General features: G+C 34.3%; 1 protein-coding gene across 3 annotated transcripts in view; it reads left to right on the top strand.

The window, feature by feature from the left end:
• The window catches only part of LOC126885696 (uncharacterized), a 46,286-nt gene extending 38,919 nt beyond the window's left edge, over nucleotides 1-7,367 (top strand). For all 3 annotated transcript variants that reach the window (XM_050652407.1, XM_050652405.1, XM_050652406.1), the window contains exons 5-7: nucleotides 601-1,087; nucleotides 2,334-2,583; nucleotides 5,207-7,367. In XM_050652407.1, coding sequence (XP_050508364.1) covers nucleotides 601-1,087; nucleotides 2,334-2,583; nucleotides 5,207-5,774 — 1,305 coding nt within the window. In that variant the 3' untranslated portion in view covers nucleotides 5,775-7,367. The remainder of the gene's footprint in view (nucleotides 1-600; nucleotides 1,088-2,333; nucleotides 2,584-5,206) is intronic.
• The last annotated feature ends 10,922 nt before the right edge of the window (nucleotides 7,368-18,289 follow it).

The raw sequence follows: 18,289 nt of genomic DNA, 5'->3' as shown, positions 1-18,289 counted from the left end.
TTATTATTTCTTTATTGGATTTACAATCGCTGAACTTAATGTTGAGCAATCTCCGTTCCTTAGCTCTCTGAGTCAGAAGTTTATGGACTATGCTATTGTTAAAACCCCATGTTTCAGTTCCATATGTCACAACCGACAATACGTACTTTGATCTATATGTCCCATAAAAAATAGTCCACTAAAGTCCGGTTTCACCAACAACAAATAAATCAATGAATTCGTCGAATAAAATTGTTTAGACGTTTATATTTATATTTTGTTTCAATATTATAATTTTGATAATTTAACGTTGAACTGGCGAATTTTCTTTCTTATAAATATTTACAGCTAGATTAACATACCAATTCGTTCCAAGAGTAAGTATTTATTTGATAAATAATTAAAATACATCTTAATTGACGTTAGTAAAATGGAGAAATCTGTTTATTGGTCGAATAACTTTATTCATAGAATAAACTACTATTTGTCTTTGGTGAAACCAGCCCTAATAAGTTGTATAAACAACCATGTCATAATGTCATTATGACTCTGTATTTACTCTGTAAAATTATTTATTATTAATATAAAACCAATTAAGTAGTGCTGTGCACTTTTTTCTAGGATAAATCTAATCAAGATGAGCCTCTTAACCTTTGCATAAGGGACCTTAACCATTTAAAAATAAGACTGCTTAAGAAAAATGACAATACTTACACATCAGAAATCAAATCCGAACCGCATTCGGACGATGACGTAGAGCTAATTCAAGAATCTCCCAGTCCGAGTTCATCGGTGATTGAACCAAGATTTCCAACTTCTGATGGGACTCTTCCAATTGAACCCATAGTAAAGGCGGTAGATGGAGTACCTGGTCCTGGAGGGTACGTGTATTGGTCAAACGCTGGGGTATTTATACATCCCATTGCTTTACAACAGCAATTGATGATGTATCAAAGAATGGCCGCCGGTAATAATTATGTGCTACCGAATAATCACAGCCCAAAACCTCCTTCCGAAGCAAATTCTAGTAGCAGTAAAGATCATGGAGTTAATGAGCTAAGGAAAATGGTACCAAGAGTCATTAAACCTAAGCCTAGCTCTCCTAAAGGTTAGTAAATCTAAAGAGTCTTTTATAGTAAATTTAGAAACTAGGTGTGTGCAAATTTTATTGTTGTTAATTCACTAGATAGCAAATATTTATAACAATTTTTGGAAGCATAGCTTTCTTACCCCGAGCTTAGGATGGAATGCATTGTTTTGTACCGGGTGTCCCAATAAGAATGGCTCTGGGCCGTATCTCAGGAACCGTTTATAGTATAGATTTAAGAAAAAAATATTTATAAAAAAGTTGCCTCGAGAAAAGCCTGGAAATTATTTTCATAATTGTAAGTCCAACGCTAGAGGGCGTAATTGAATACCAAAAATTAAAAAATCAAAATTTTACAAAATTTACCTTATGAAAGGGCGCTGGAAATCCAATCATCGTATTCTTCATAAAATTCTGTGCAAATTTGATTTCACAAGTTTAAGTCTACCTTTGCAAATAAGAGGAGGGGGTGAGTGGGAACCTTCTCATGAAAAAATGGATGTAAGTCCGGTTCTGCTAAATCGAATTTTGCATACTTGGTCTTGTTGAAAACAGCTCTTTTTCGTCAATGTAAGTGTCTTATTTTCGGAATAGCCTGATAATTAATATGCGAGCTAGGGGAAGTTATTTAATTATTTTCAGAAATCTAGCTTTCTTTTGAAAATATTAAATACAAGTATGCATTTTTATTCTTGTATTACAAAATTAGACCAAATTAGCAACATAATACCGAAAACCGCATGTCGATACCTTTTTTCTATCTGGAGATATCTTAAGAAATATGTAAATTTTAAACATAACTGTTACTGTCACCGGTAAACGAGGTTAAGGAAAAGTAGTGTGCTATGGAAAAAACAAATAAACATTTTCCAGATGTAAGCGTAAATAATTGATTAAAACAACAATAAGACAAACAACACTATAAAATATAACAAAGAAATAAAAGAAACTGTCCTCAGCCATCTCGTTTTTATTCGAAATTAGCATTGGAGTGGTACTAATTTCAAGTGAGAGGATAAATATTCAAAAGAGAATAATGTGGAAAGTAAAAAAAGTGCAAATTAAATAGTTTTGAAACTAGTGTTGCTGTTTTCAAACATGGCAACTTAAGAAAGTAATATACGGAGAAATTTGCAAAATACGCATATCAAAATTAAATTTAAAATGATCGGTATATCGGAAAAGTTTTCTAGATTCCCGCATTCAATTCCATGTTCCTTTCTAGCTAACGTAATTTCTTTCATCTCATGTTCTATTTTTGTTACAGTAAATCATGAAGAAGCTGTTTCTCCAATGCAAGCTCCAGATACCAAAAAAAGAAACGCTTCACATCCTGAAAACCATAAATCGCCTACCAAAAGAAAACGTTCCGCTATATTTATACCCCCAATTCCACCAGAAAACAACACTAATCCAGCTACCGAAGTCAGTATTTGTAAGTTTAAGTTTACTGGAGGTGCGAAACCTAGCTTACAGGAGAAGAAAATGTTGTCAGTAGATTCTGGAGGAAATTTCAGGTACATAATCTTTGATATTTTAGACATTAATTCGTATAATTAACTCATTGTAACAGTAACAATCCCATCCATCATCTTCCATATTATGATATGTATGAACCAGGTATAGACCAGGTACAATTAAAACTAGTAGAATTTTAAAACAGTATACATTCGACGGTCAAACAGCATACGAAACTTGTCTTTTTTAATTCGAAGCTACAGCTAGAGCAAATGGCTGGACTAAGAAGAAATGGCAGCTTTCTTAGTAGTGTCGCTTCGAGGACAGGCAGCAACAGTCTTACCGACCTGGGGGCGTCCCGTTTCCCAGGATGCCCCCAGTTTTACCTCTCTCGATCAAACTTTATCGCCAGAAGAAGCATATAAAGGGGGCACCTACTTTGTACAAAGTCAGCTGAAAATTCGACATTATAACCCTATGTTAAAAAATTTGGCGTACCCTCAAACATCTAATGATTTTTTGGAACAAATTGGTATACAGGAATTGGTATTCATATATGGACTACGGAATGTTGAAATGCAACAAACTCTCCGATTACAATATCACAAAACTGTAAATGGAGTACCAATTTCAGCCCAGGAGTGAGAATCGGCGAAAAGTATTTCTAGATCTCACCAAGAAAAAAATTTTGCGCCTACGCCCTTAAAAGAAATTGGATTTGGATAAAATGAGGAAGTCACTTTCACATAACTATCAGCCTATTTTCATCATCAAATCAACGAGCAGCTATTGAATGGATCTAAAATGAAATAGAATAGTTAAGAGAACAGATATCGATAGTGCAGGAGACTCCATTTCTACGGAATGGAGTCATGGACGCTGAAAAAGATTGATACCAAAAAATTAGAGGCATTTGAACTGTGGATGTATCGCAGAAACTTGAGAATATCATGGACGGAGAGAGTCACAAACGTCGAGGCCTTGAGAAGAATGAATAAAGAAAAGGAAGTCATATTTACGATCAAAAAACGAAAACTGCAATACTTGGGACACATTACAAGAGGAGAAAGATATGAACTGCTTCGAATAATTATGCAGGGGAAGATAGCAGGAAAACGTTCCATAGGAAGAAGACGAAACTCCTGGCTAAAAAATCTACGGGAATGGTATAGCTGTAGCAACAACGAATTGTTTCGGTCAGTAGTTTCGAAAATACGTATAGCCCTGATGATCGAAAACCTTCGGAACGAAGATGGAACTTGAAGAAGCAGAAGAAGAAGTGCAGGAGAAGCGTAACATTGAAGAAAATGTGTTAAAGTAATAATAAAGACAATTTCAAGATGCTTTGAATAAATTAAAGGTTCAAAGTTACTGTCAGCTTGGAGAAAAACAGAATGTAACTAAAGAAGTCATCGCCAGATAACTACAGTTAAACAGGATGAATATAATGATCAGACTTGGAAAACTCTAAAAAGAGCCAAAAGAAAGATAACGACTTAAAAGCCATACGAGAATAGCTTAAAAATGGATTAAGACCTATTTAGTAGAAAATAACCAAACATAGTAGAACTATGAAGGTATACTGGGCTCAATGCGAATCTCTGTATCTTTCTACTTTTGTCTATTAAATCGGAAGTGGGAAGGTCCCAGTGAAGTACGTTGGGATAACAATTTTGGTATTCCCAAAATCACACATTGAAAGTGTGTCTGAAGAACTTCATACCAGCAATTATGGGGGACATTTGGGAGCAAAAAACCACATTGTTCTGAAGCTATTTCTTTGTGGCATTTGTGTAATTTATTATTTTAAATGGGAAATAAGCCACAATTTAACTTAAAATTATTTTATTGACGTTTCGAATTTCAACTCGGACGTCGTTATTTTAAAATAACATCATTTTAAATTAAATTGTGGAATATTTACCATTTAGAATAATAGATTACAAAAAACAACACTTGCCAAAATTCGAGAGGATTTTACTGGATAAATTCTCGCCGAGATGTAGAAGATTGGTGTAAGAAATTCGATTTATGTAATGGTACAAAAGTCTCTAGAACAAGAACTCGTGGTAAAATGGCAAGATATAAATCCGGAAAACCTTTTGAACGACTTGAAATGAATATTCTCAGTCCACTTCCGATGACACAGAGATAAAACAAGCACTTAATGGTTATCATGGATTATTTTATGGATTATATTATGGAAAGTAACCACAGCAACAGAAGCATTCATAACAAACGTATCAAGACATGAAGTTCCTTTAGAATTACATTCTAATCAAGGACGAACTTTTGAATTATAGTTATGGAAGGATTAATGAAAATTTTGGCCTTTAATAATTAATGTGCGCATCCAGGCCTTTTTTTCAGTCGTGGACGTGCCTTTTTGGCATTCTTACAGCCGGCTATGGATCAAAGTATTTTGCAGCTGATCCTCTTCCAGTAAGCTCGTCAGCTCTTTTGTTGCCGTGTATCCCCCGATGATCAGGAATCCACACAAGTGTGACACTGTTGCGTTCAGCTAATCCGTGTCGTTCTTCCCGACATTCTCAAATTCAAGTTCAGCTATAACTTTACAGGACAGAACTATCTATCTACTTTTTTAATTAAGCTTTTCATCAATTTTATATAACAATTCAATATATTTATTAACATTTTTTTATAAATAATAATTTATTTTAGGTACTACAGTGGTACTGGCGATAAATCAATGAGAGGTTACGAATTTTTTCCAAGAGAAACACTACAGCAACAAGTAAATACAACACATGGATCATCTACAGGTGCTTTTTTACAAGCCAGTGGAGAAAAGATATACCCAACACCACCACCTGATTTTCCTGGAGCCAAAACAAGTTCCGAATTTCTGATGAGTCCAGAAATTCCAGCGGCAACTTTTACTACAGCTCAATCGTCAAGCCAAGACCACAGTCAACGAATGAAGAAAAGGAAATCCCGAAAGAGCTTACAAAGGGAGAAATTGGAGCAAACTTTTAAAGAAAAGGGGTTTTTAATACAGACTCAGCAAACAGAAAGCGCGGAAGGGGCTACTTATTGTAAATTCAGGCAGCTTAGGAAGTTTACAAGGTACTTGTTTAGATCTTGGAAGGACTATCTACCTGGCAACATTGCCGATGGTGAACAACAGCAGCAACAACAAGCGAAAAGCAGTCTCGGTGACGCCAATGAACTGTCTATAGACAATGCAGACGACATATCTGTGCATTCTAGTGAATTTTCTAATGTATGAAAATTTCAGCATTTAATAGTATTATTTTAAGAGCCGTGTGCATTGGTGCTATTTTAGAACAGTGAGTGAAGGTAAAAATCAACTATTACCTCCGATTTCTGTGAGCCTCCATCGATTTGTATGAAAATTGGTGAGTGGTTAGAGGATACCTCAAGAAATATAAGTGATATGGTGTCAACTTGCGCTGGCACTCTGGGGGTAATTGCAACCCCTACTCGTCTTTACAAGCCAAGGAAAATTTGTTTATAAAGTTTTTAAAGCGGTTTTTTTAAAAATAACTTAAAAAACTAGTTCAAACTGAGTTATAGGTAATTAAATGTGTATTTTTTTTCGGCGAGTAGGTACCCAAATCTAAGTGTCCAAGATTTAATAACGGAAAACGATGCATATAATAACATACACTTACAACTTAACACTTGTCAAAGTACTTATTAATACCTATCCAATGAACTTCAGAAGAAGTCGATAGCACCAAAATTTATGCTCCAAAATTTTTCAACATATGATTTAAAATTTTTTCAAAAAGCTTTATTTTTTAAACAGTTTAAACAATTTTAAACAATTTAAACTTTAAAACTCATAACCTTTTAAAGGCCTCGGTTACATGGCTCTCGTAGTAAAATTTAGGTCTTCTAAATTTCTATCCCTGATATTTTTTATCCTACAAAAATAATAAAACAGGTAACGTATTTGTTAAAAATTAACTCAAATTTGGTTTTAGTATTTTTTTTTTACTTATATCGTGTAGTTTTTGGAGTTATTATCAAAAAAATATGAAATTTCCGAGAATTTGAAAATTTGCATTTTTTTAAATCATACTTTTTAAATATGCATTCTAAACCGGTCAAAATATCTGAGATAATTATTTACGCTAAACTAAGGAAATGACGTACCTATGTTTTATTTTTCAATTTTTTCTAAAAAATTCAAAAGTGTCCTCTTATTGCCATCATAACTTTTTTAATTTTGCTATCAACTTCTGCTAGAGCTCATTTGACAGGTATTCCTGAGTACTTTGGTAAGTGCTTAGTAAGTATGTATATTTTATAAAATGCATCGTTTGCCCGTTATTTAAACTTGAATACTTTTAGATTTGAGTCCTTCATAAAAAATTTATTCACTTACCTATAACTCACTTTAAATTAATATTAAAAGGTTTTTCAAGTAGGGAATTTATTACAATTTTTATTAATATATATTATTTTTTTTAAAACAGTAGATTTAGAAATCTTGCTTTTACCCTGGGTGGGGATGACTGCTAGTAAAAGCGCAAATTACTATGTCACTTTTGTGTCTTAAGGAATCCTTTACCTACTTACCAATTTTCAAGAAAATCAATGAAAATTCAACGAAATCGGAGGTGAAAACCTTCAGTGACTGTACTATTTCAATTAATTTAACCAAAGATTGAGTGGGTGTCTTAGAATATAACTATGTTGGACTACTGTGTTAACGTTTAAAATATATTTAAATTATTTTTGATTTTTTACCAAATGAAAAAATCAACCTAATCTAGTCGTTACAGTGTTATACTTAGTACCGTGTACTCTAAATTTGTTAATGAAAGTTATAATAAAATTATTTTTATTTGAATGTGCAGTTTTAATATATTTTGACCTAAATTCTACTTTAACTGTTATTTTAGTAGGTACTGTTTTCCGAAAATAATTCGAAAATATATGTTCTTTTTCTTCTACGGCACTACAGCCCAAATTGAGCCTTGGCCTCCTTTATTTTTTGCCTCAACCCTTGCTTGTCTGTAGCTTCTCTTCTCCATACACGGACTCCTAAAAGGACTTGTGCGTCGCTGTTTACTGTATCTTCCCAGCGCTTTCTTGGCTTTCCAACCGGTCTCTTTCCCTGCATTCTAGCATTCAGTGCTCTTTTTGGTAGCCTCTCCTCTCCCATTCTTATCACATGTCCGGTCCATTGCAATCTTTGTATTCTAATGAAGACTGACAAGGGCGCTTCCTTATAAAGTTGATAAAGTTCGTTGTTGTATCGACTTCTGAAGATTCTGTTTTCCCTCACAGGTCCTAGTATTCTCCTCAGTACTTTCCTTTCGAATGTGTCGAGTTTGTTTTTGGATGTTTCTTTCAGGACCCAAGCTTCACTACCACAGCATGTTATTGGTCGAATTAAAGTGTTATAGATTCGCATCTTTGTATTTCCGTGGACACTTTTAGACCGAAATATATAGGAGCGGGCCAAATAAGCTCTGTTTGCCTGCGATATTCTCTTCCGTATTTCTCCATCTTCTGATCAGTCGGCATATATTTCTACTCCCAGGTATGTAAACTTTCCAACCATTTCAATCTCATCTTCATGTATAATGTTTTGTGGGACTAGAGTTTCTTCTCGTCTGAGTCATTATTTTTGTTTTCTTTTGTGTTAATTTCCAGACCTAGCATTTTTGTTTGTGTTTTTAACTCTGCGTACCTTTCCTGTGTTTCTTTTGATGTTCTACTCATAATATTAATATCATCGGCATAAGCGACCAGTTGAACCGTTCGGTTGGTCAGTAGGTTTCATCGTCCAGTTTGCATTTGCCTAACCGCATACTCCAGTGCCAGGTTAAACAATGTGGGGGCCAGCCCATCTCCCTGCTTTAGTCCCTGCCAAATTTTGAAAAAATCTGTCCGGTGGTTTTGTATTCGTACATATGCCTGAGTTTCATCCATTTTGGCTTTAATGAGTCTTATTAGCTTGTGTGGTATTGGCAGTTCAATCAATATATAGTATAGTTTGTTCTTTTTGAGTGAGTCGTATGCCAGTTTCAAGTCTACAAACACGTTGTGAACACCAATATCGTGTTCCCATGATTTGCTCAGGATCTGTTTGACTGTAAATATTTGATCCAGTGTCGATCTTCCCCGTCGGAAGCCCGTCTGTTACTCTCCAATAATATTTTCTGCTAGTGGTTGGAGCCGCTGGTTTTTAATATACGTGAGGACTTTATGTGAGAGAGATTCCACGGTAGTTTTTGCACTGGAGTTTGTCTCCTTTTTTATAAATCTGGCATACTATACTTTTATTCCAGTCGTCGGGTATTTTCTCTTCTTGCCATATGTCTTTGATGAGCGCGTGGATGTGACTTGCTGGGTGGTGGCCACCTACCTAATACTTTTGTGCAGGTATTTCGTCACCTCCTGGAGCTTTATTGTTTTTCTTGGTCTTAATAGCTTCGAGAACTTCCTCTATAGTTAGAGCTTCTACTCCATTATCTACTTATCTGTTTCGTTTTCTTCTACGTAGTTCATACCCATTTACTCTTCCATGTCTACGTGTGTTCTAAGTAGGGTCTGAAAATAATGCTTCCAGGTTTCTGTGGCTTTCTGTTGGTCACTGATTATTTGCCCACTTTTATTTTTACATAGACTTGTTTGAGGTTTATACCCACTTCTTATCTTTTTTAGATATTCGTAAGCCGCTCTAATTTCGTTGTTTTTGAAATTTTCTTCAATTTTTTCTATTTGTCTATTTTCATAGGCTCTCTTTTTCTTTCTACATATCTTGCCTGCTTTCCGTCTTGCGACTTCAAATAGTGTTCGTCTTTCCCGTGTTCTTGTTATGTACATTTTGTGTGCTTCATTTCTTTCCTCTATTGCTTGTCTGCACTCGTCATCAAACCATGCTCATCTTCTCTCAGCATATGTTACAACATTATAAACCACAAAATGCAAACATCTATAAAACTAGGAAATGGTTGAATGCTCGAATAAATGAATTTTAAAGTCAAAAGGCAGATATCGAGCACTGAATTTAATTAAATCTTGCCCAAGTATACTTTCGCTCACAAGAGCATCCTCAGGGGCATTTCGTCAATAAAAAGAAGGTATCCTCGAATGTCATTTTATTAATATAAATTATTTTGGTGGCAAACTTAAATTAACATCTAACTAAACACTGAACAAGGGACAAAACAGATAAATTAAATTGCCAGTAGGTTCTACATTTTACAATATGGAGGCAGAATGAAGAATCAGTATACTTGGTCAAGATTTAATTAAATTCAGTGCTCGATATCTGCCTTTTGACTTTAAAACTCATCTATAAAACTGTTGTCAAAAACAGCCAACCTACCTACTTCCTAGAGAAATTTGCAGAAGGCCCAGAATTATTTGTCGCCAACACAATCTTCCCATTCCCACCTTGATAGATATACACGTGGAAATCAAATAAATTTCATATTAATAAACATTTCTCTAGTGAGAGTGTTCTGAGTCAAACTCAAAAGAGTGCAGATAAGGAAACCACAATCATACGATGTAAATGTACTCTGAAAGACTATAATACGAAAATAACGTTCCAAGACACGTTAAACGAGCAAGTGGCTGCGATTAGAGACGAATCGAACGAAGAAAAAATCAACCAGAAATAAGTTTAAAATGTAATGGGAAAACACTTAAAAGGTAGATAAATTAATTAATGGAATTTGAAGTGAGATGCTGAAGCAGATTGATGAAAAAAGAAAAGCCAAATATGATCCAGACATTTACAAAGCAAAAAATATGACGATAAGAATATAAATAGGAAAGTTTAAGAACATATATGTGGACTAAAAGGGAGACAAAAAGGAATAAAATAAGAATATGGAAAGGATACCTGGATAAACTGTTTGAGGGGAAAACATATCACGCAGTGGGTACAGTAACAATATATTATCACGAAGTTGATTCTGCAATGACAAAGTTAAATATCGGTGTCACGATAATATAAAAGCAAACTACTTAAACAATTAATGGACAATGAATCAATGGCAATAATAATTACAAAGATATTCAGTAACATGTATAACACTTCAGAAATACCAACAGAATGGATGAAGGTTGTGTTTATTGCACTCATAACACTGTTTATAATCATACCTAATCCATAAGAAGAGAATTTTCAAGCTGTGTGAAAGTCAAATTTCCCCCAATTAGTTCGGGTTCTTAAAATTCTGTTACTACGAGAGAAGCTTTTCAGTACAAGCCTTATTCCAGAGATGTGGAGATGGTATCTGCGACGTATACGCATCTCTGGTTGATTACAAGAAAGCGTTTGATCGAGTAAAGTAAAAAAGACAAAGCTCTTGATAATTATCAAGAAAAAGATAACAGAAGGTCAACTCTATGCCAATCAAAGACTAGTTTGAATGAGTGACGCACTACAACTACCTCGACACCTTCTTCTTCTTAACGTGCCCTATCAAGTCCCCTTGACGTTGGCGATTAACATGGCGAAACTGTCTCTCTCTCGAGCTATTCTAAATAGGTGTTCTGCTTTCTTTATTCCTGTACACTCCCGGATATTCTTCAACCAAGAGGCCTGCTTTCTACCAATTCCTCTGCGTCCTTCGATTTTACCCATCATAATAAGTTGAAGAATAACCTCAACACCATAATAAATAAAGAATGGACTAATAGCCAGGAGATCGATCCTTTCGGTCTTCTTAAAGAGTCACAACCTGTGTTTTGGTATAAAAACTAAGAATGCTGCGGTTCTACGTCTTCTATATTCTGTTTTATGGTGTTGAATCATCATCATTCTCTTTGCCTTATCCCTATGCGGGGTTAGCTTCCCTAATTGCATTTCTCCACACAATTCTATCTTGGATCATATCAATGTTATTCCCCTTTACCAATATGTCCTGCCTTATCGTCTCACCCCAGGTCTTCTTTGGTCTTCCTTTTCTACTTCTTCCAGGAATCTGCACTTCACCTATTCTTCGTATTGGGTCATTAACGTCTCGACGTTGAACATGACCAACCCATTTTAACCTATGATCTCTCATTTTGGCATCAATTGGTGCCACACCTAGACTTCCCCTAATATACTCATTTCTAATTTTATCCTTCTTTGTCACTCCACTCATCCATCTAAGCATTCTCATTTCCGCCACATGCATTTGTTGTTCCTCTTTCTTTTTCACTGCCGAACATTCACATTTCTCAAGTGAACTTTGACCGAAGTTGTGTGCAGAAGATCGAAAGCACTTGAATTGTGGCTATATCGGAAAATACTTAAGATTCCGTAGATTGAACGAGTCACAAATGACGAGATCCTAAGGAGAATAAAGACCTGAACTGAGAGGCATTTACCACCATCAAATCTCGAAAGCTAGAGTACTTTGGACACGTTATGCGAAATGAATCCAGATATGCCCTCTTACGAGCCACCCTGTAAAGAAAAATATTTCAAAAGCGAGAACTAGGAAGAAGAAGCACATCTTAATTAATGAACCTCAGAGCCTGGTACCCTAGAAAGTTTTTATATATAGGTAACCTTCGCTTTTGCCTTGCCACCGGAATATATTCATCTATTCCGGAAAACTTATATGGTTGAAATTTGATCATAGACGACCTAGCTCTCTGTTCCCTCGTAATTTCGGTAGCCAGCTACTAGTCCGTCGTATAGATGCTTCTTTAACAAACCAGCTTTACCGAAGAGTCAATATTGATAGGTTTCCTGGGAAATGCTCCTTGATTAGCATTAATAAGCTTTCGTTTTTCAGAAAACCGACCTGAGTAGTCGCACCATCCTTCGCCAAGACTTTAGCATTCTGGAATATGTATGAGTTTCTTTTTGCTTTTTTTCATGTCTAGACGTTTGTTTTTGTAATTATCCCACACTTATCACATTAAGTATCCTTTTTACCTCTCCTCTAAGCTTTTGTAAATGTTTATTCCACCAAGGTGTATTTCTCTTTTGCTTTTTTGATCTCTCTAGGCAACTTTCGCAGTAAGGAGTCGTTATGACCTCACTTACCATTTCAACTGCTAATTCAAGACCCCTCAGGTTTCAAGTGGTACCTATTTTTGATGTGATACTTAATCCATATACAGTCGAACCCGCTTATTGGTATAGCCTTCGTGCAAAGCAAAACTATTCTTATAACCGGGATATTCTAATAACCGATCATTGGTTGCTAGTAGAAAAATGAAATTCGTGCATAGTTTTTTAGATATAAATCTCATTAGTATATCTTTTTCTTCTTCTTATTGTTATAGAATATGGTTCTATGTACAGTCAAACCCGCTTATTAGAATACTTCTTAAAGGAATATCCCGGTTTAAGGAATAGAAATTTGAGGTCCCGAAACGTTTCTACTAGCGACCAATGATCGGTTATTAGAATACCCCGGTTATAGGAATACTTTGGATTGGCACGAAGGCTATTCCAATAAGCGGGTTCGACTGTATTATCATCCCAGCTCTTATGATGTTGATTTTCAGCCGTTTTATACCACTTCTACGGGAGTGTTCCCAGTAATCTTTTTGTTTTGGGTTTATGCCCATTTCGCGTTTCTGCCTGGTCCATTATGTAGATGATATCTCTTCATTTGCGGTGTCGTGTTCGTGACCATCTCACTACATCCTGGACGTCAGTTTCTCTTAAAACATCGTCATTTCTTAGTAGATTTCTAAGAGAAATTCCTCTATTAGTACATACCGGGTGGTGAATTGGAAAACAGACCATAGGAAACTCAATGTAAAATTCTAAACTGTTGAATTCCTGCTTCCTTAATTATTCTGCATCAAAATACATCAGAAACTATCGGTAGAGGATTGAAATCTTTATTAAAAACAATTGTTAAAATTGTTCTACGAATTAAACACATTCCAAAATTTTGTAAAATTCAGTAAATTTTATGAAAGTATTTGTCAGATTTAGACCACACACAGTGCAATAATGTGTATAAGGTTGCGTTCGGTCACAATGAAATTATTATACTAACAATATTTTGAACTGTCAGAATTTTTATTTTATCATTTATTGTTTAAAAAACAATGAAGTTGGAAAGATGTCCTCAGTTGAGGAGAAAGTAGTAGTAATAAAGATGTTTTATTCAGTCAATAGTTTGCGTACTGTCAGAAATAGTAACGTGGGGTCTTACATTTACATGCTTTTACTCACTATGGCAAATGTATTATGTTTTTAATGCAGATTTTGATCCTCTACAAATATTTTCTCATGAATTTTGATGTAAAATAATTAGGAATTTAACAATTTAGAATTTTACATTTATTTTCCTATGGCCCGTTTTCCAATTCACCACCCGGTATATCTAACGAGATACAAATTTTACGGTTGTGTCAACAAAAATAAACCTGTGAAAGTGATATTCTTTATTACACTTACAAGCAATTACACATCTACTGATAATGCATATTGCAACAAGAAATCTAATAATGAATTCTATAATTATATATACGACAACAAATATAATGGAGTATGTCTTTTAGATCAATAAAGTTTACTATAGATTATTAGTAAACCCCTTTAAAATATCCTATTACTCGTAAATCACGAACTTTGTGAGCATGACAATACTAGTAATCGTATGTACATTATATTTTTAATCATAATAATCAATAAAAACTTTACTTGTGAAAATGAAAAAGTGCTATCACAAAATTAATCACTAAATTAGAAGATGTAACAATATTCAAAATATTTTATATCAAAAAAGGTACTTCGATAGTGTATATTTTAAAGAACATGCATCTCAGAACATTTAAAGACTTTCTGACCGAAACAAGAAACCGTTCCTGTCTGAGGATTGCAAATAAGTTAAGTCTCTAAAGGTAGGTGTCCACTATGGTCACGCTCATCTTGCGCTCCGCGCTCCAGCAACTGCTCCACATAGTATATAAATTTGCTCTCCCGGAACGTCCAACTCAGCGCTACAATCGGTGTCGGTTATATTTATGTACAATCCAAGATCACATTATGCTAAAGGATTTACAAGTGAAGATCTTGTTTATTTTCAACAAGATGGCGCCTCACCGCATTTTTCTCTCTCTGTTCGCAATCGCCTGAATGAAATCTTTCAAGACCAATGGATTGGGCGAGGTTCTCCAATCCCTTTGCCTGCAGAATGCCCACATTTGACAACGTCGAACAATGCCCGGTGGGGTTTCCTTAAAGAGGAGATTAGAAAACGCAGATATGTTTCAAATGAGGACTTGCGAAACTGAGTTCGCCAAGCTTTTACGTCAGTAACTTTGGACATGCTGAGATGAGCATACGAACATGGCGTCGTACCAAGATGTGTTGCGATGAAGGTATGCACGTCAATGTTTTAGAAAATTAATAAGGAGTAATAGTCTAAGAGCTAGTGAACCCTCCGACTAACGGTCGTCCTGTAAGGGTAGAAATTTGTCTAGTGATAATTCATAGCACACCAAGGCTAAAAACCATGACCTGGCAGGCATCAGCCGTGCACGTGTATCTACCAGGTGAATCGAAAAGTGCAAATTTAGGAGGCAAAATAAACTTTCTCCTGTAAAGTTTAAATTTAAGTATGTGTTTGAGTAAGTCATTTAGAAGAAATGTGTACAATGACAGGCGATTCTGAAGAGCATAAGACCTTGCCAGGCGAGGGGAAATATTAGGGGTTTTTCCTAAAATTATATTTTTTGTATCGAACAAAGTTTTTTTAGGTTTTTTGAATCATTTCAAACAGTAAAGGTCTTTAGCGATTTTTCCTTAGGTTAATAGTTTTTGTTATATAAGCGATTAAACATTTTGAAAATTGCGAAATCGGCCATTTTTAACCCTAAATCGGACATTAAAAATTTTAATGTTACCAAGGTAGGTAGATATTCTTTAAACATTGATTGATGAAATTCCGAAGAGTTTTTTGCAATACAATATCGAAAACCCCTTTGTTTTTTAATTGCTAATCAAGCGGGCGCGACACTGTAGTATAAATGAGGACGTTTTAAATTCATTATCTCGAGAATGGGCAAATTTAAAGAGAGATCCTCAGACAGGTCGATTTTTATTTTCAAAATTAGGACTTTTTGGCATATATATATAATACTAGTGACGTCATCCACCTGGGCCTGATGACGTAATCTATGATTTTTTTAAATAAGAGTAGGGGTTGTGTGATTGCTCATTTGGAAGGTTATTTAATTCTCTATTCAGTAATATAAGCCTTAATATAATTATTTATACAGGGTGTGCACAGAATTTTTTTCTTCCTTTTGTCTAAATTAATTTAATAAATTTTTTTTTGTGTATACCCTGTATAAATAATTATGTTAACGTCTATATTACTGAATATAAAATTAAATAACCTTCCAAATGAGCTATCAAACAACCCCTACTCTCATTTAAAAATCATCGATTACGTCATCACGCCTAGACGGATGACGTCACTAGTTTTATATATATATATATATGGATTTCTCTTTAAATTTACCCTTTCTCGAGATAATGATTTTATGCAAACTCAAACGTCCTCACTTATACTACAGTGTCGCGTCCGCTTGATTAGCAATTAAAAAACAAAGGGGTTTTCGATATTGTATTGCAAAAAACTCTTCGGGAATTCATCTTGGCAACATTGAAATTTTTAGTGAAATGTCTGATTTAGGGTTAAAAATGGCCGATTTCGCAATTTTCAAAATGTTTAATCGCTTATATAACAAAAACTATTAACCTAAAAAAAATCACTAAAGAACTTTTCTGTTTGGAATGATTCAAAGACCTAAAAAAAACTTTGTTCGATGCAAAAAAATAATTTTAGGAAAAACCCATAATCTTTCCCCTCGCCTGGCAAGGTCTTATGCTCTTCAGAATCGCCTGTCATTGTACACATTTCTTCTAAATGACTTACTCAAACACATACTTAAATTTAAACTTTACAGGAGAAAGTTTATTTTACCCCCTAAATTTGCACTTTTCGATTCACCTGGTAGATACACGTGTACGGCTGAAGCCTGCCAGGTAATAGTTTTTAGCATTGGTGTGCTATGAATTGTCACTAGACAAATTTCTAGCCTTACAGGACGACCGTTAGTCGGAGGGTTCACTAGCTCTTAGACTATCAATAACTAACAAAATTAATTGTATTATTATTTTTCCCTCTGTTGTATAATAAGAGACATTCATTATGGTAAAGGGACTTGCCAAAATATATAATTCTTTAATAAGTGTACAGACGAACTCGGTGGATACCAACAGAAAACTTAACAATAGATAATCAAATTGTAAATATAGAGTTAGACGTACATACGTGTCCTGAAAGAGATCCAAAACAACTTTAGGTGTTTAAATTATAATTCACTTATACTTAGCTTTGGTAGACCTTAAATAAGATAAGAAACTGTACTGAGAAGGACTGAGCCTCTGAAAGGTCAACCTGGGCAGCGGTTCTTTTTGAGGTACAAGAAAATGGAATCGAATGATTCCATGACAGATGTAAGAGGAAAGCTACTATAATAGATGAGTCAGAAATTAGTATATTTAAAAGAACAAAAATACACCAAGAACATAAAAAAGAAGAAAATGAAAGCTTATTAAAAGCAATGATGAAAATGATAAAAACAACTAACGAATAACATGAAGGCAATAAAGGAAGGACTACATGAACAGGGCGATGATATGAAAAATATAGGTCAGGGGATCACGGATATTAAAGAAGAGCAAAAAGAATAAAAAAAGAAATAAAAGATCTAAAGAACGACAATGAACAAGCCATGAACTAGATGGAGCAACTAAAAAAAGAGCTCGCTTTGATAAAAGAAAGAGTGGAATAAAGAGAAAGTGTTTCACTGTGAGTCTCGGACTCAGTGTTTCAACTATTCCAATTATTTTGGATCTAAAATTGTATCAAAACTCTGCTATTAAGTCAACCAACTTTACACTTTACAGTAAGAAATCACCGCTAAAAATGTCTCCTTTGCCACGTGTCAATAGTTCTAAATTGCCTGCTCCACAATATGTATTTGTAAGAAAGGTACTTCCACTGTTTTTTTTTTAAATATTGGTTTTTCTATTGTAAGTCAAGTACACAAAATTAAAATTACTTCGAATATTGTTACATCCGTATCACAATCTAGAAAGCTTATAAAGCTTAATTTAGAAAAGATTAATCCTAAAAAAGGCATCTAAAGTAGATGATTTCATTTTACAGTGAATATTACCGCAAATTTTAATAATAATTTATTAAATAATGTAAAATATAAAGTAATATGTATCTAATAAAATATAAGTAAAGTAAATTAAAAAATTCAAGCACTCTTAGCGTTCCCTTGTTTTTGGGTCTTAGACCACTTTCTGAAATCTGGCTCTCAGTGTTAACATAAAGCCATAAAACAATTTTATGTTGCCAAAAATTATCTTTATATTGCTGTATATATATTTTTTATTTAAATTTATATATCGGCTGCAATGGCCATTGACGCTCTGTATATTTTAAATCATTGATAATTGATAATTATTTTAACGATAAATTCGTTGTGTTAGTAGTTGTTTAGGTATATATTTTATACAGGGTGTTTCATTAATAATTGTCCATATAGTAACTGGAGAAACCTTAGCGCAAAGTACGAAGATTTAAACTAAAACACTTAAATAAAATGTGGTTCCTTACTGAGTTACAGGGTGTTTTATCTACAAATTTAAAAACTATTTTTGCTCAGAAATTTAAAACCATTCGAGGTATCCTTTTCTTACTTGGGAGAAAGTTCGACTACTATATACTCTACTAAATTATAATAAACAAACGTTTCTAGCTA

This window comes from Diabrotica virgifera, chromosome 5 (genome assembly GCF_917563875.1).
Source record: "Diabrotica virgifera virgifera chromosome 5, PGI_DIABVI_V3a".
NCBI classification, from domain to species: Eukaryota; Metazoa; Arthropoda; class Insecta; order Coleoptera; family Chrysomelidae; genus Diabrotica; species Diabrotica virgifera.
This window is presented reverse-complemented; position numbering and strand designations above follow the sequence as displayed.